This window comes from Motacilla alba, chromosome 1A (assembly GCF_015832195.1).
Source record: "Motacilla alba alba isolate MOTALB_02 chromosome 1A, Motacilla_alba_V1.0_pri, whole genome shotgun sequence".
In the NCBI taxonomy this organism is placed as follows: Eukaryota; Metazoa; Chordata; class Aves; order Passeriformes; family Motacillidae; genus Motacilla; species Motacilla alba.
Genome location: NC_052031.1, coordinates 50,500,779 through 50,518,228, shown reverse-complemented (window position 1 = coordinate 50,518,228; position 17,450 = coordinate 50,500,779). Strand labels below are relative to the sequence as shown.

Genomic DNA, 17,450 nt, shown 5'->3' with positions numbered 1-17,450 from the left:
TATTAGCTGACTGTGCCCTGAACAGCCTGCTTCCAATATGCCAAACAACATCAGTAGCTTTCTGTTCAGCTCCATGTTTTCTGGACTAGGACCTGCTGTGGTCTCAGAAGACAGTGTTCATTATGTACCTGAAGTTATATTGGCCATCAGTGCTGGGTGCAACACAGAGAACCAGCTGTTCCTACAGAGCTGTGCTGTTCACGGGAGGCCAGAGTGGTGTGTGCTCAGACAGCAGCCACTCAGTACTGATGTACAAAGCAAACCCACAGGGAGGTTTCTACAAGCTGCAATTTGGCCAGTCTCCTTAACTGGAAAGACTTGGACATCTGCCTGGAAATATTCAGTTAATTATTGGTGGTGGAAAATGATTATCACTTGATTATCATATTAGTTAAATTTTAACCTCCTTCACTACTTTAACAAAGTCAGCATACTGTTATCTAATCACCAGCCAATGGTGAAGTAATATTCCTAATTCTGTCCCCAAACAGTTCATATTATTGAGCAAAGCATCAATCTTCCAAAATGGTGAGAGCTTAGGACCAGACAGGGAAGAACCAGGCATTGCTATTCCCAGAAATGTATTTTGTGATTGCTGCACCAAATTGCTACACTTTGGAGCTGGAAGGCAGAGTCTGCAATAAAGATCATTAAATTTGTGAGAAAAAACACATCAGGAAGCACTAAAGACCCTGCATCTTCTGCATCATTCAACCCTTGGGTGGTCCTTACTTACTGCCCAGCTACAGTCCTGAACACCAGGTTGAGCAGACTGGACACTGGATGCATGTGCTTCTCTCTGAGAGACACTTACCTCTAGGTAAAGGTCTGTCAGGCGCAAGTGGGGCTTATGAGAGCTTCAGTAAGGGTACATGCACATTGTGGGGTGATTTGTGCATTGGAGGAGTCCTGAGGCTTCTTGCAGCTTTCCTGTTCCCTTTAGGTGGAATAATCTGTTGTTTCTTTGGTTTTGTTTTCACTGGCTTGGCCTGTAAATAGCATGAGCGTTCACAAACAGCCACATGCTGCTTCTTCTCAGGTGAATTTCCATTTGCTTTAGCCCATTTTTGCTGCCAGGACAACCCTGGTTGGATCCCAGTGCATCCTCTGTACTCTCTGGACTGCTGGGGTAGCTGTCAAAGTGCCATGAATCTTCTCGCAAAGATGGGTTTGCTCACAAACACACACCCCTTCCACAACTGCCCTCTTACACCACTTACAGGTCCTGCTCCAACTTACATGCTGAGCAGGAGAATTTCTGTGTGGGGTCCTCTCAACACCACATCCTTCTGCAAGGGTATGGACCTCACACACTAATCCTCCCCACTGTACCAGTGCTGAAAACAACGAAGTGATTTTTTTCTTGTTTGCATATTCATATTTATCTCAAACTGTTCTCCCCAGAAACACTTTAGTAGAAAGGGGAGAAAGTACCAGGAACAAATCTGCTGTTGCCAGCTAGCAGACAATGGGTTCAGGTTTCACAGGCAGGTTTATTAGATGGCGGAAGACTCATTGTTGAAAGCACTCCAATCTTCAACCTTCATCTTCTAGGAATTGTCTTTTTTATTCCCCCCATATTTCTTCTTCATTTCTTTCTGCACGTTAAGATCTAGGAAATATTTCTCATACCATCTCCCTGTAAAGAAGGGAAATCGTAGCTCAGTTACAGCTTCCCTCCTAGTGCTACCATACCCCAAGGATTATCCTAGCTGTAGAGCTTCTCTCTTGTTAAAATGCCCGTTTCTAGTCCCCTTGTGCCTCTGCCCAAATTCATCCTTTGTCCTTGGCAGAAGCAGCACCCATCTCAGGAATTCAGCAATGTACTTTTCCTGGCAGAAGTCATACCTAGCTCACTAATTGTCTTTCCATGCCAATGTCTGGGATCTATGACTGTCTTCTGAAATATGTCAGGGGTGTAGGAATCTTTCATCAAGCTTTGGGTCTTCAGTGGGCCACCTGGAAGTAACAGCAAATAAGGAATTGTATGTAGAAATCACCCTACTGCAGTCTTAGATTTGAGCAGGGGAGCAACATCAGCAGTTGCAAGGGCTCAAGAAAAGGCCTGTGTTGGCTGCAGCACCTTCGATCAGGGCTGAGGGTGGGTGCTGAAAAATAGCTTCATCATCATCACCCAGGAGGTTGCTTGTGTTTGCCAATTTATCTGCTTTTCATCCTCAAGTTGAGATGCACACAGAGGTTGCTGCAAGGTATCATCTTTATTTATATCCCAGTGCTCTTTCTTCAGTCAAGTGCCCACTTACCTCCTGTTGAATCTCCTCATCCATGTGACTAGCTTCCTAGCAGCAACTAGCAGCACAACTCCACAAAATCACCACCACCTTACCACTCCAGGTCTTCTTGATCTCATTTTCTGCCACATTACTTAACAAAGAGTTGCCAACTGCGACTTCTCTTTTTATCCCCTCTTTACTTCTAGCCACAAGGGGGCTTCATTTTAATCTCTAACCCTTTCCTCTTCACCTTCTTTTTAATCACACCTTTGTCTAACAATATTGATCTTGAGCTCCCTGAGGAAAGATGGCCTTCTTTTCTGTGTGACCACACAAACCCAGGACAGTGTAGTCCTCAATATCCAGCAAGGTCTTGTCATGGAACATCCTGTATAAGGAAAAGGAATGTGCCTTATGCTGGTACATGAGAAACTAGGACTAGAGACAAATATTTCAGAGTTTCTTGGATGAATGCTCAGTTTCCATTATTTGCTTAGATGGACGGGTCCCAGGGAACCTTGGAAACAGAGGTTAGGGAAAGATATTTCAGAGCTCCACATGTCTAAAGGTCTGGAAGAGAAATTATGTTGACACTGAACTGGAGGTAACCAGCAACTGGAGATGGCAGGGAACATTAGTGTCCATTTGGACAAATGCAAATGGTGTCCATTTGGACAACTCTGGACAGGATGACAGGGGTTATGATTCGCGTTCACTTTTCACACTGTGGGGGAAAAAAAAAAGTGAAAGAAAAGAAAGGGATAGAATACATAAAATGGGAGTGTCTAGATTCCAGTTCCTCAGGTACCACAGCCTGGAAAAGCAGTGACTTTGGATAGAAGGAATAAGAAGGGAAAGTGAGTACTACCTATGGTCAGATCTCTACCCAGAGCAATGTGGCTGTCTGAGCCCTGGCAAAGCATAGATGGAACCAGCTTTGAAGGTTAGGGGTAAGCGGTGTGTCCACTCACCTTGGAAGAGATTTACTCTCAAATTGTAATCCAGCTGTTGGTAATCTGAAAGAGATGCCCAGGTCAAGGAGTTTTTTGTCATTTCAGTACAGTCATTGGGTCCTTTCTGTCTCCTTTCTAATGCTGCATTGTCCTGAGGTTGATGTTTCTGGAAATACAAACAACAGGGAAACTCTGTCAATCCACTTTCCCAAAGTGCAGCAAACTCTTGGCATTTCCACCCCTGCACAGCTCTTTCAGCTATGACTAATCCCTGGGACCTGGGTCTGTCCTTGAGTCTCCCTTAGTGGCTTCTGTAGGCATTGCATCTGCATGGGACAACTAAGAGAAGAAGTGCCTTTCCTGCAGAGGGAACATCTGTGTAACCCTCTGTCATGTCCTGCTTTTTGGGTGTGTTCCTCATCCCAGGAGGACTTGATAGGTTTAGCCCATGCAAAGGCTGTGACAAGTTAAAATCGAAGCCCTGGCCCACAGGGGGGGAATTCGGTAATTGTGAGCCTGCTGGCACTAGCAGCAGGAGAAATGGGATCTGGATCAGGTAGGAATGTATGTTTGGATTCGTCACATTAACTCAGGACATGACACAGAACTTACCTTCTGCCCTTGAGGCAATTGTGGGAATGAAGGTGCCAGCCCATGGGATAGGAAGCCTAGTGCTCCACCAGGGCTGCCTTGAATCAGCAGCAGCTTGGGTTTTATGCTGAGATGGGCCTTTGCAGCACCAAGTGCAAGGGATCCTGAAGCTGAAGTTACTGTATCAGCCAGACTCCAGGAGTCAGTGCTGCATGCTCTGCAGAACCTCTCCCACAAAAAGAACAGAGCCACAAGACATGAGGAGAGGAAGCCAGTCCTGACTCACAGGGAATGATCTGCTTCTTTTCTCTATCACTCTTCTTTCTTTTTAAAGAAGAGCCATACACTTACACATGATCAAAGTGCAGGAAGCTGCTGCTAAATAAACTGCTGTGCTAACTCCTACCTCCTACTTAAAACAAAAACATGTCTGTTTGTTATTATTACTATATTCTGTAGGAAGAACTTTCCAGTCTGCTGATGTAGAAATTCCTCCTCTCCCATTTCTTCCAGCAAAGCAGAATTTCTGTGTAATGAAGCAATGTGTTCATTTCCCAAATCTCTTTTATCAATAATTTCCCCAGTTCCTTTCAGACAAAATGACACCAAAGCCTGCAACTGTTCCTACTTTCTAGTTTGTAATTGTATATGATGATGTTGTCACTGTTATTATAAAAACACTGCAACTGCACTGCATGTGATTGTTATTTTTCATTTTATTTCTGATCCTGAAGGTCCAAAGTCAAAGCACTGCTCAGAGAATCCCACATCTTGAGGCCAAGAAGGACTTCAAGGCCATTTCATCATGCTCCTAGATAACAGAAACCACAGAAGTATGTCTACTTACTGCTTTGCTAAACCAATTCTGTGAGGGACAATAGGCAACCAATCAGAAAAGATGTATCTTGATCAAAGAACTAAAAAGGGATAAACGTGATCTTTCTTTCTAAATGAAATGTTTAGCATAGCCTAACCCTGACTTTCCTGACATGCAGTCTTTGAGGAAAGAGGGAGCTGTTCTTCCCAGGCAGGAAACCTCCTTAGACAGGTGTGAGAACTGGCCACTCTCACCAGCCACCAGATATGGTCAAGAGCGGTCACACAGGCCTTCCACATTTGACTGGGTCTCCTAATGTGAGGAGGTTTCAGTGACTTTCCAAACCTGAGGAGCCCCATGGATGTGAACACGACATTTCTCTCTCTTTTTTTTTTTTAACTGATTAAAAAAATCAAAATATCTCTGATTTACCAAGAGGAAAAGCCTCTTCCATAACCACCTCTCTCACCTGGTCCATGATCCCTGGTGTGGTTACTGGTGGTTTGTAGAAGCAGGCAGGTCCTGCTGAAGTCCATGTATGGAGGTGGGATGAAAGCTGAAGAGTAGAGATGGTTGCTAGGGAACAGTGCTCCCTCCCTTCTATGAGCTGTGGGCTCCAGCTCCACGGGAAACATGGAGTTTCACACAGTGTAGGGAAGGGTTATCCTTGCTGATGGAAAAATACACTAGGAGTAGAGTAAAAGGCTCATGTACCTGTGCCCAAAAGCTCTCATCACACATACAAGATTTCATGGAGACTTTCCTAACATAGTCATGATAATCAACAAGACTGTATTTCAGCAGAAATGGATCTTTTAGCATCTCCAAACGCCAAAGCTGAACACAAGCTCTCCAACCTCAGCCTTCTTGCTGGGACCTTGTTGCTGCCTACCTGGAACAGCAGTAGAGGGTAATAATCAGTGGGCCATACTAGTTGGGCTGGCAAGAAGTCTTCCATAGAGTCAATGACAGAACTACAGCTTGGCCCTCCCATGTCCAATACCCAGTGCTGTATTTTAGCACTGGACTTTGCATTCATTCTGCTTCTGATCTTTCACCAGGCCACTGGAATTTCTGCAGGTCTTCAGGCACAGAGTGTAACTCTCTTTCAAGTTGCTTATCCCACCCAACACAAGCAGGTCACAGAAGAGAATTAGAAATACTCACAGATGCATCATCCAAGATTTTATTAATTGTCAAAAATCAAAAGTTCAATAGAAACCTAATGATAATTCTTTAAAAAACTGGAAAAATTTAAATCAACCGATTTTTTCGTTACTTCTACCTCCTCCCTTTTGCATTGCCCTGGGCTAGAGACAGCTGCTAGACCATGTTACTCCAGACCTAGCCCTCCCTCTAGGCCTTGTTGCGCTTCACCTCGGAGACTTTGTAGTGTGGAGGGGCTCGGTGGAACCACTCGGACCAGGAGCCATCATACACGGCCACGTCGCGCTTGCCACAGAGGAAGGCTGCCAAGGCAATCTGACATGCCGTGACGCCCTTGCGGCACGTGGCCGTCAGTGGCTTTGAGAGATCCACTTTCTTCTCACGGAATATTTCCTGGATCTCCTCAATACTCTTCTCATGTCCTGTTTCTGATAGGAATGAGTGGAAGGGTATGTTCACAGCACCAGGGATGTGGCCAGATTCCAACCCTGCAAGAGTGAACCAGAAAATGAAACATGAGCAAGGACACATTAACATAGGTGACGAAAGACACCCACAAGAGACATTAGAGACATCACTGCAGATAGTCTCATTCCCTCCAAAAGACTCATTTGTTCCACTTGATGATGAAGATGCAAAGTGGTATTAGGCCAAAAAGAAGAGGACAAATATTATTCAACTTTGTTGAAGTCAAAACTTCCAGAACATTTAGCAAACTATTTCCTTGCTGAAAGCAATGAGATGTAGAAATCTGAAGAAGCCCTAGATATGACAAGAATCAAAGAAGTTCCACAGAAAATGCCTTAACAAAGGCATTAAGAATATGAGGAATAAAGCAATGCATTTCCAACCTTCCCCAGGTATGCCATCAGTGTGCAGTGACACACTGTAGTTTTCAGAAGCAGGAAATGCGGCCTGTATGTGGAATTTGTGAAAGTGGTTATCTGTTCACAGTTTATTCCTGCATCACCTTAAGTCGTATTTCAGAAAAATAAGTAAGAAATCATAAAGCAACCTGAAAGTCAGCCACATCACTTCTGAGGCAGCTATCCTGCGACAATATGGTCAGAGAAGTCAGAATTTAAATTTTGTATCACTTCTTATCTACTCCATGGATTAAATCAGCACAGGTTCTATTTTTCTACTGGTGTATCTGACCACTTCAGGCAAGTTCAAAACTGCACATCAAAAGAAGGTCTTTAGAGAGTTGCAGATGTAAAAATACGATGGACAAAGTTGGTATCACACCCTTCAAATTCAGACTCTTAAGGTTTAATAATGGAAGCTTTTCCAATCATTTTGGAAAGCCTCACTGGAGCCAAAAACATTATATATTACACTGAAAATGTGTTTCAGGGAATGTTTCCTTGCTAGGTTTGATCTTCTAATGAGAAAGATCAGAAAAAAAATCACATGAATAATAATCTGTTCCACTGGCAGCTTTCTGCTTGCCCAAATCATTGGGATAACTGGTCTTGGGAGATGGGAGGGATTGGGGCATTTCAATAATTTGACTTTGTTACAGTCAAATGATTAAAGTATACCTAGACAGAGACTGACATAATACATAATGACACTGCAGTTTCATCACTATGCAGAGTGGTAACATGACATAGTGAGATATAAGGGGAAAATTGCTTTGGCACAGAATTGAAGGGAATTTTTGCTCTGCTGAACAAAGACAGAGCCTAAAGACAATCAAAGCTGCCCTGAGTCAGCTTCACAAGTTCTCTTCCTGTTCCAGATGGACCCTCTTTGTCTCTTGATTCATTCTCCCCAAGTGCTTTAAAAATACAGCACAGTTGTATAGGGAGTCACCTCATGCATCCTTCAGAAATGTTTAGCATTACTGAGAGAAGTTGGGATAAAAACTGCTGACCTCTGCAGGGACTTACATTTAAAAAGAAAAAGAAAAAATAAAAGAGGCAGCATTTTGGACTGATGGTTTCACCACATTTTTTCCAGTTCCAGAAGACAACAGCTCATCACTTCAGTACAGAGAACTGCAAAACTCACTCATCAATACAGTGTCTGTATGACAGAGAGGAAAATACAAATGAATCAGAAACTGAGAAAACCTTGTATATAGTTCTCAGACTGCAAAGCTGCTTACTGAAGCCTCTAACATGCCCGGGTTAGGCTACCACTTTCCCACAGAGTAAATGGAAAAGGATGCTTTCAGCAAAGGATTTCTGCAAGGCTCTGCTGCAGTACTGGTGATCACCCCAATATACACAAATGTGTGAGATATCCTAGGGCACTGGGAAGTGTACTGAGATCAGAAAGTCCTGGAAGATGAACTAGGGAACTAGGGATGAGCAAGGGAACTCTTGCTCAAAGAAGCTTGCTGGGCCATCGATTCACTTTCTAGTGTCCCAGGCACCATGATCATTATTGCTTCTCTAGACTGTTCACACACCTTAAAATAGGTTTGTACCCCTCTCTTACTGGAGACTGAAAATTCACCACCCTTAAACAGCTCTTCAGGTAGGAGCTGAGCAGATCTGAAAATAACATGCATTTTAGAGCAGTTTCTACTTTGATCTATAGGGAGACTTTATCGCTCCAAAGATTCAAAAGTGTGTTGGAGTCAGAGACCAGTGCTTGCACTCTGTGGGTGAAAGATGGGGAATTCTGTAGAAACTGCATTCATTCACACATGTGGGTGTTCAGCTGAGAAAAAGAGCTGAAACTGCACAACCACAATCGCTTGGACTGCCTAAGAAGTGCTCTCAAGTGGCTGAGGAAGCTTTATAATCTCTCTCTGCTAGGTCAAGAGAAGAGAAACATAGGACTGGAAGGCAAGGCTGGATGCAGCTGGAATCTGAACAGGGGAGAGGATACATCTGGTCCTGTCCCATATTATACACTCCACGCCAGATTCATGCAGTCACCGTCAGAAACTCCAGGAAGGAACCCTAGAACTAGAGAGCCTGGGCCCCAGCTACCTCAGCAATCGTTTTATAAGCTGCCTTTCAAAAAAGCATCCATCTCAGAAACAGTTTGGATTCTTGTCATGAAACTTCCCACTGAAGCACCTCCTGGCTCATGTGAGGAGGAACATTAATTTCCAGTGTTCAGATCATCACAATCAGTCCATACACCATTTATCCTTGAGCTAACACTGCCCTATGGCTGAAATAGTTTTCTGCCCTTCTGCTATTGCTCCAACAGACTGATGGCAAGCCCTTAGCATTCCAAACAACCTCATGTCCTTAGCCTAAACCCAGTAAGAGCCAATTTCTGCCCTTAGATACACTTTTCTGTGTCTTGGCCACCCTAGAAACAGCTCTAGGTGTCCAGCAGGCTTCTGGACAAAGAAGTGGCATTTCCTATCGTCACAGTTGGCAGACAGGAGTTGCCAAGGCTGTTGCCAAGGTTAAATCACATGTGTGTGATGTTCCTGCACCCAACTAATTCATCGAAGTCTTACCCTCTTCTATTGCCTCCAAATGTGGGTTATCGGCTTGTAGGAGAAACACAAGCAGTTCAGTGTTTTGGGTTACTAAGCAATTGAGTTTGCTCTGTGTAGTGTTATACACTCGTACATCTGCAGGTGGCACCTCACATAATACTCCCCATGAGATCATTTAGACCTTCCCATGGCTGTGCCACAGCACATTTCAGTAACAACTCCCTATTTTCAAAGCCTAAATGATTCAGGAAAATACAAAACGAAACACGTAAGCTTAATGATGGGACCATGCTGGCAACTTCCAGCCCCACAGATCTTCTTTCATGCTGTTCTTATCTCACTTATCTCCTTTTCAGTCAATTTTTAAAATCTAACAATACTTGTGCTATTTGCCCTCTCCTCATATTGACCTAATAAATGCCCCCCTAATGTTATGCCCAAAGCATTAATAAAGTGCAAATGTCACAACTCTACCTTGTAGGTACTTTCAATGGCTGGAAGAAAAGATCAGACATTACTTCCAGACATGCATGTTTCCATTTCTCTTATCTGGCCAACCAATTCTGTTGGCAAGGAAATAAAGTCCTTCAGTGAAGTGCAAGTCTACCAACATATTTTACTCAATTTTGCCTCTGTTTAAAATAGTTTTTATTGAAGAGTTTTTTGAAAGCTTCCCAGTCTATCCATGTTAGAAGACCAGCAGCTGCCTAGGTTGTGCTGTGCCCCCTACTCTAAATATGAAGTTTGCAATTGTTTCTGTTCCACAGAACCATGCTTTGAATAAATGTATCAAATTCTTGCCTCATGAAGTTCTAATGTCACATGATTGATTTTTGACACATATTTGGGATCGAGATCATCTGCCTCACTGATTTGAGCATGGGAATATCTTTTGGTTGGCCCTCTCCCTGCTCTGCAGAATTATCCTTAGGAGAGAAGAAAACACAGTAGCACAGACTCAGGGCTCAGTATAATGCTGAGACCACACACAATCTTCCACCTGGAACCCCTGCTAACCGCACAGCAACCTTATTTATTCTTTCTCTCCTTGTTCTCTTTTGTTCACTCTGTTCCAGAAGATTTTGTTATTTAATTCCTTTTGCCAAGTCTCACTCAGCTTGGTGTCTGGCAATCCTTCCTCACAATTTGTAACTTGTAGTATGTTATCTTCTTCACTACTTAATCCCGTTTTTCACATCTGTTAGAGTCTCTGCTAACATATTGTTTTTATTGTTCGCTATTTATTTAGGACCATAGCCCCTCCTCTCTAGCCTTCCCTTTGCGATGAAAGCTCCAGATGGAATTTCTTAATGTCAAAAAGATAAAATATTTGCTCAGCCCATATTTAACTCCCTGTGGCTTTGGAGTGTGCTGGCTGCAGATAGCTCTTTTCCAAATGCCTCCTCTGTTGCCTCCTTGTTTATCTCTCTCTTCCATTCAAATGGTATGTCTTAGAAGGGACAATTACTGATCTTGTCTAACCTACCGTGAACACATTGTAAGGAACACTTTAAGCTTGGTCATGGCCAGCTCCCTGAAAGTCCTCGTAGGTTCCTGTGGGTTGAAACAGACTTTGATAAAGTCTCTCACTCTTCATTCCCGTGCCCCAAGTATTATTACAAGATCAAAGCAAAGCCAGTCCACTCCCAGCTGCAGAATCCTCTCAGAGGAGAGGGGAAATAAAAATGTACATTTCATTCTCCTTCCCACTGAACATTCAAGATTAGCAAAGGCTTTATGTTTGGGGCAGGCAGGATGGAGAGCTGGGAAAATGGGCAAAATCTGGAGTTCTATATGCAGAAGGGGGACAAGAACTACTTCAGGGCTAGAGAATGAGAACCTGCAAATTCATTAAATGATTTTGGGTTTGCTCTCTTTTTCTAGATGATAGAGTTCTTGCATGGCAACTTTCCCCTCTTTTCTCAGAAGAATTCAGAAATTCACAACTTTTCTGTATGCATTTGGTTAACTACAATTCTTGTTCATCAGTTTTCAGTGCCTGACAGCCAGAGAGAATCAGCACTGGCAATCATCATGTAATTATTTTTTATCATCAGCTCTGGACAACTAGTTCCTGCAGAAACAGAGCACTGTGCAGGGACACCTCAAACTACTTGGTGCATAGGTCAGGGCTGCACATCTGTCAGGCTTCTGCTGCACACTCTGCATGAACATCCAAGCTTTTCATCCAAAGCAATACCTGCTCTTAATACCTATGAGACCTGGCCTATAGACATCTCTACTTTTTTCCACTCTGGCAACTTTGGTGAACCTCTCCCATCAAATAAAAATTAGTCCTGTATTACAGCTTATCTTAACCAGTACAGAGGTCTAAATCTCAGCAAGGATAAAAGTAAAACAGGGACAATTAATTCTTACCACAAAGAACTGAAAAATAAAGAGGCAAAAGAGTCAGCTGCAATTAGCCTCTTCTAGAGATGAAGTTCACAGAACAGGAGAGATTAATTGACTTAATTAGGAAGTCAAGAACTGAAGCAATAATTAAACTGAAATCACCTGAGAAGACAGCAAGTTCCTTAACCTGAAGACCATTCGTCTTTTCTAAATTGCATCCTCCCTGATTGGATGACCCCTGCAATTAATCAGCATTGATTTCAAATTGCTCTTTTAGGTGTAAGCACTGTCTTTTACCCACTGCTGGCTGATGTGCTGCTACTGGCTAGCTTGATTCAGAGAGCTGTCAAGCTCCTGTGGAATGAGCAGCTGCACCTGGAGTGCTTATCCTGTTGGATCTGCTGTGGGAAGCAAAACTGGACCACCACAAATAAGCTGTTCCATGCTGACTCACTTAAAAGGAAAAATCTGTTTTGAAGATGCTGTTGGGTCTGTGGTATTTGTCATCTGGTGACAACTCTCACCTTGGGAAAGAATGCAAAATCTACCAGCTCCCAGCAAGGAGCATTTTAGTCACATCTTGAGATTAAATTTCAGTCTTCACTTTGATGGGCTGTGGTAGGAGAAGAAACAGAATGAGTGATAAGTCTAACTTTTCCTTTCCCCAGCCACAGTCTCCTCCATCACTCCCATTACCTCTCCCACATTCCACAGTCTTTCTGCAGGTCAAATGTGTTGAGGGGCTCCCTGTAGACACCTGGGCCACCCATGTGTACAGTCATTTACAGCCAAATGCTCCTGAAGTTTGGATGCAGGAACATACTTCAGGACATGTTGTCATACTAACTGGCTGAACAGCAACACACACACATGTGAACAGCCAGGACAGAATGACAACAGCCTGTGGGGCAGTAGGGCAGCACAGCCTGAGGACCACAGAAACCCTCTGCACATACCAGCAGGGTGGGCTCTGCTCAGACCCAACAGCTGCTGCTGAGCTTTTCTGTGCTTTCTTCTAGAAACTCTTTCTTTTCCAACCATTTCTGTGATCCCCTTGTTGAGGAACAAACACCTTCAGTGCTGGTAGCTCGGTGTGCAGCTGCAGTGTCAGCCGCAGGGTGGGCTCTGGGCCGTGAGAGCCCCAGGCAAGAGGCCAGGAACTGGCACTGACCTTTGGCAGAACAGAGGGCACAGGACCTGTGGCACAGCCAGGTGACGGGACACTGAGACACAGCAGGAGCCGAGGACTCAGCAGGAAGAGCCAGGACTTTGTCACACACAGACTAGTAGAGCACAAAAGTTCAGTGCTTCCTTTGTTTACGCTCCTCCTTGGAGGCATGAGCTCAAGCTGTTTCTGTGTTATTGTACTGTTAATAAATTGCTTTAAGGAACCAGAATTTTGAGGCTCTGCTAAGGAAAACCCAGGCTCAAGACGGTAAGAAAACCTGGTCTGAGTGTGTGTGCGGGGTGCGTAGGTAGTCAAGTGGGGCATCCGTAAGGTTAGTGGAACTGCCTGCTGAGAAGGGGCTTTGGTCCCAGCAGTTAAAGTCTCTGGCGGTGGGAGCGTGATTGCCAGAGTGCCTGCTGAATGGTCAGTCAGAAAAGTTTCCTTTACACCCTTTCAGAAGGGAGGTTATTCTGGGATACACCAAGGCTTAAATTACACAGCAAGGGCCTCCTTTAACTAACTTCAGCTTCATTCCAGGCACACTGCTGTACCTGCTGTCCCCACTGCACAGGACTTCTCCCACCCCTGCTGCTTGGGTGTCCAGTGTTTCACCGAGGTAACGAAATCAGTTTTTGTTCCTGTAACTTGGGGCACCTAAAAGAGAGAGGCTAACACCCCATACATTTGCTAAAGGCTTCACACTTTTCTTACATAAGCAAAAGAACAAAGATCAACTCAAGCAAATTCTCTATTTGCTGGAAGTCAGAGCGATAAGGAGAATGTCCCTTGGGTTACTGTATTACCTAAAACCTTGGCTTTTGCTTGTGCACTCATTATGGTGAGAGGCGCCTGTATGAATACTGATAGTTTTTACGTGTCTGCTGGTTTTAGATAGGACCCTGAACAAACCCCTGTGAGCTTTCACCTCCCATGTCTGCATTTTGATAAACTTCTGCAGGGTGTGGGATGGGAGATCCTGGAACCAAATGACTGCAGCCCTTTTCTGCTATTTCCTCCTGCAGCTTTATAGCCAACTGCAACAAAAGCATTCAGTGATGGCACTGGGGTCTGAACGTGCAACTGTGGATCCCTTAAGGTAATCAATGAGTCGGGCTGAGGCATGCTTGTGCATCAGGAAAATCTGTTTGATGGCTGTCAGGACCTGTTACTCCCAGTCTAGTATTGACATTCAACCCATTCTGGGGCAGGTGCCAGTCCCACCTCCATTACCTTGATCCAGCTCTGTCCCCCGAAACCGGCCCTCGGGGCGGGAATCCACCACCTGGAAGTTTAGGGACGACACGTTCTGTACCATCTCCTCAAAAGTCTTCACCAGGGCCCTGTTCAGCCTGGCCTTAAAGACAGCTGGGGTGGGCTGGGTGACCTCCGCCGTGACGGGGTGGCCCTCCTTCACCCAGTTCTTGAAGCCACCATTCAGTACAGAAACTTCCTTGTGCCCAAAGGCCCGGAACATCCACCAGGCACGGGGGGCGTAGAAGGTGCCCACCTCGTCCCCGTCGTACACCACCACGTGGGTGTCATTGCTGACCCCCAGCCCCCCCACGTAGTCGGCGAAGTGGGACTCGCTGGGCAGCATGAAGTCGTAGGGGGAGGACTTGTCTCGGCACTCCTCGATGTCGAAGAAGGACGCCCCGGGGATGTGCCTCTCCTTGAACTCCTGCCGGGCGTTTCGCTCCTTGGGGGGGTACCAGGAGGCGTCCAGCACCCGCAGGCCGGCGCCCACCCGCCCGGCCCGCACCGCCTCCGCCAGCCAGGAGGCCGTGACCAGCGCCCGGCTGAGGCTCTGCCGCGCCATCTCGGGGGAGCGGCGGGGGCGCCGCCGCCTAGCTGCGCTCCCCTCACACACGGAGCCCGGCACGGCCCGACTCACACGAAATGGCGGCGGGAGGCGCGGCCCGAGGGGCGGCACGGAGGCGGCCGCATGGCCGGGACCGGCCCGCTGGGAGTGCTCCCGCCCTCCGCCGGCGGCCGTGGCTAGCGGGCAGTGAGGCCCAGCACGGAGGTACGGGGCGAAGCGGCGGCAATCGCGGCTCCGCCGAGCTGGGGGGGCTCGCAGCGGGCGGCGGCGGGGCCCCGGTAAGGCCCCGGCTGCAGGTGTGCTCCGGGGCGGGCAGAGGCGTGGGGCCGTGCCTGGCCGCAGAGCGCTTGGTCCTTGGGGCTGCCGCGCACCGCTCTGGCTGCTGTCGGTGCTCGCTGGGGTCCCTGTATGGGGCCAGAGGAGCTGCGTGGGGCCGGGCGCAGGGCACGACTGCCCTGGCTGCCCCGCTCGGGGCATTGTTTGGGATGAGCTCTGGGAAACTACTTTCAGGGCTGGAGCATTTCAAGCCCCTCATTGTAGGCTTAGCCAGCACCTCAATGCAGACACGGGTCTCAAAATGCATCTTTGTCCAGTTGCTTTTTGAAAGACTGGTCTCTAATTTGTGACTCTCTACCTTCTACAGTCAAGTGGACTCAGGCAGAATCCAGAAATTGGCTAGTCTCAGCCAGGACTCGGGAGCGATGTCGCAACAACTCCTTTACCGAGCTTTGGTGTCTGCAAAATGGCTTTCAGAAGCCATCAAGTCCCAGCAAGCTGGCTTGGCCTTGAGAATCGTGGATGCATCCTGGTATTTGCCGAAGATGAAGCGTGATCCGAAGCGGGAGTTTGAGGAGCGCCACATCCCTGGTGCGGTTTTCTTCGACATTGACCAGTGCAGTGACCGAACCTCGCCTTACGATCACATGCTGCCCAAGGCTAATGACTTTGCCGAGTATGTGGGGAAGCTGGGTGTGGGGAATGATTCCCATGTTGTGGTGTATGATGGCAGCGACCAAGGTCTCTTCTCAGCACCTCGGGTATGGTGGATGTTCCGGGTCTTTGGACATGAAGCTGTCTCCCTTCTGGATGGTGGCCTGAAGAACTGGCAGCGAGAGGGGAATGCACTTAGCTCTGGGAAAACCCAGGTGGCTCCATCTGAGTTCCATGCCTCCTTGGACAAGTCCCTGGTGAAAACATATGAGGACGTCTTAGATAACTTGGATTCCCGTTGCTTCCAACTAGTGGATGCCCGTGCTGCAGGACGGTTCCGGGGAGTAGAGCCAGAGCCCCGAGATGGTAATGTGTCTTCTGAGACAGTGGCATTATAAAGAGGGGTTTCATTTAAGGTGCCCGTCTCTTTAATGTAGGAAATAATGTAGAGGTAATGCTAGGAAATAATGGCTGTCTTTTGTTGGATGAGACCTCAGGCAGTATGTCCACCTGTCCTCCTTCCTTTTGGACTAGCAAGTGCTACTCTTTGAAACTTCAGCAGTAGGGAAGCCATGTATCTTTTTGTCCTCATGAGGGGCTGGGGTGAGGAACATAGCTTTCGATATACCCCAAAGGTTCTCATTGGTCTCTTCAAGTACTGGTGCTACTCGTCCCCTCAGAATGACCTGTGGAGGTGCTTCATCAGTGTGGGTTGCTCTGATGGGGAGAAAGATGTGGAGGGAAGTAGGGGAAAGAATGGAACTTGACAGGGTTGTGCCCATGTGGTAACATGAAAGTTACACATAGAGCCATCCTTCCTGAGTAATCAGTAATCTAGTAAAGCAAGGTGTAACAAAAATAAATGTACTTGTTTTAACAAAATACTCTAAGCAATAAATATTCCTCTCAGTGAAACAGAAAAGGCTTTGCAATAGACTTGTCCCAGACAATAGAGGTTAATTCCTGTCTATATTGCTTTTTCTTTAGGAATTGAGCCTGGTCATGTCCCTGGGTCGACAAGCATCCCCTTCACTGATTTCCTCACAGAGTCTGGCTTAGAGAAGACACCTGAGCAGATCCGCACTCTGTTTCAGGAGAAGAAGGTGGACCTCTTAAAGCCAGTGGTAGCCACATGTGGCTCTGGGGTCACTGCCTGCCATGTGGCTCTGGGGGCCTACCTCTGTGGCAAGCCAGATGTCGCAGTGTACGATGGTGCCTGGGTGGAATGGTACATGCGGGCACAGCCTGAAAATATTATTTCTGAGGGGAAGGGGAAAACGGTGTAATAAGTTGCATTGTTTCTCAGCTGTGCACGTAGCTTGCCTTGAAATAAGATTTGGAAAAGATGGGTTTAGCTTTCCTGATTAGGTGTCTTGAGATGAAGGCATTGGATAACAATCATGCGCACACTGTGCTTTGGCACTTTCTCCTTACCCTGCTGCTGCTTAGGAGGATGAAGATGACAACAGTTCTGGGCAGCCAGCTCTAGGTGACCCTGCTTGAGAAGATAGGGTGAAACAGATGTTCTCCCAAGGTCACTTCCAACCTCAGCCATTCTGTGATTCTGTGACCATTTCACCGTATCAGATGGATGGCAGAGAGTGCTGCTGCCAGCATGGGGAATTAATTGAGTTAAGCCAAGCTCCTGACTCAAAACATTCAGTCATGTTCATTCACAGGATGGTCATACTTACATAATTGTGCCTCATAATCCTGTTCTCTGCTTCTGTCCCATTCATGCATGTTATGGCCACTTTGAGTGCAAAACTTTGTGGAAAGAGATGACTGTTAAAGGAGCAAACACAGCATTCAGGTTGGCACTTAGGCTGGAGACTTGATTTGTATTTCTTCTTGTACTTGGACTCTAATGTGTACCTAGCCAGCCTTGTAGCCCCGTTGTCCAAAATCCTCCTTGAGAAAAAAAAAAAAAAGAAGATTATGGGATTTAAACAATGTAAATAAACATGTTTCAAGGTCTTTCTGCTGAATGGAACTTACCTG

The 17,450-nt window shown here is 46.2% G+C and overlaps 2 protein-coding genes across 6 annotated transcripts; one reads left to right on the top strand and one right to left on the bottom strand.

Moving 5' to 3' along the window:
- Positions 1-5,765: 5,765 nt before the first annotated feature.
- LOC119708669 (thiosulfate sulfurtransferase) lies at positions 5,766-14,625 on the bottom strand. The gene is made up of 2 exons (XM_038155297.1): positions 13,931-14,625; positions 5,766-6,250 (listed from the first exon to the last, which is right to left on the bottom strand). The coding sequence occupies exons 1-2, from the start codon at positions 14,514-14,516 to the stop codon at positions 5,952-5,954; spliced, it is 885 nt and encodes a 294-aa protein (XP_038011225.1). The 5' UTR covers positions 14,517-14,625; the 3' UTR covers positions 5,766-5,951.
- On the top strand, positions 11,710-17,442 carry MPST (mercaptopyruvate sulfurtransferase). 5 transcript variants are annotated; one of them, XM_038155277.1, is made up of 5 exons: positions 11,710-12,967; positions 13,238-13,316; positions 13,723-13,796; positions 15,163-15,815; positions 16,437-17,442. In XM_038155277.1, exons 3-5 carry the CDS (start codon positions 13,756-13,758, stop codon positions 16,733-16,735), a joined length of 993 nt encoding a protein of 330 aa, XP_038011205.1. In that variant the 5' UTR covers positions 11,710-12,967; positions 13,238-13,316; positions 13,723-13,755; the 3' UTR covers positions 16,736-17,442. The 5 variants fall into 5 exon arrangements, with proteins under 5 accessions (XP_038011205.1, XP_038011206.1, XP_038011204.1 ...); XM_038155278.1 differs by having other exon boundaries at positions 11,710-13,316; XM_038155276.1 differs by lacking the exons at positions 11,710-12,967; positions 13,238-13,316 and having other exon boundaries at positions 13,368-13,796.
- Positions 17,443-17,450: the final 8 nt, after the last annotated feature.

Bases quoted from the DNA above. Each gene is read 5' to 3' on its own strand.
- LOC119708669 (XM_038155297.1), bottom strand. From the start codon at position 14,516: ATGGCGCGGCAGAGCCTCAGCCGGGCGCTGGTCACGGCCTCCTGGCTG. The intron at 6,251-13,930 runs GTAATGGAGGTG...TCACTCTTGCAG, and splicing joins GGGGACAGAGCTGGATCAAG to GGTTGGAATCTGGCCACATC.
- MPST (XM_038155276.1), top strand. From the start codon at position 13,687: ATGACTGCAGCCCTTTTCTGCTATTTCCTCCTGCAGCTTTATAGCCAA. The intron at 13,797-15,162 runs GTAATCAATGAG...TACCTTCTACAG, and splicing joins GCAACTGTGGATCCCTTAAG to TCAAGTGGACTCAGGCAGAA. The intron at 15,816-16,436 runs GTAATGTGTCTT...CTTTTTCTTTAG, and splicing joins AGAGCCAGAGCCCCGAGATG to GAATTGAGCCTGGTCATGTC.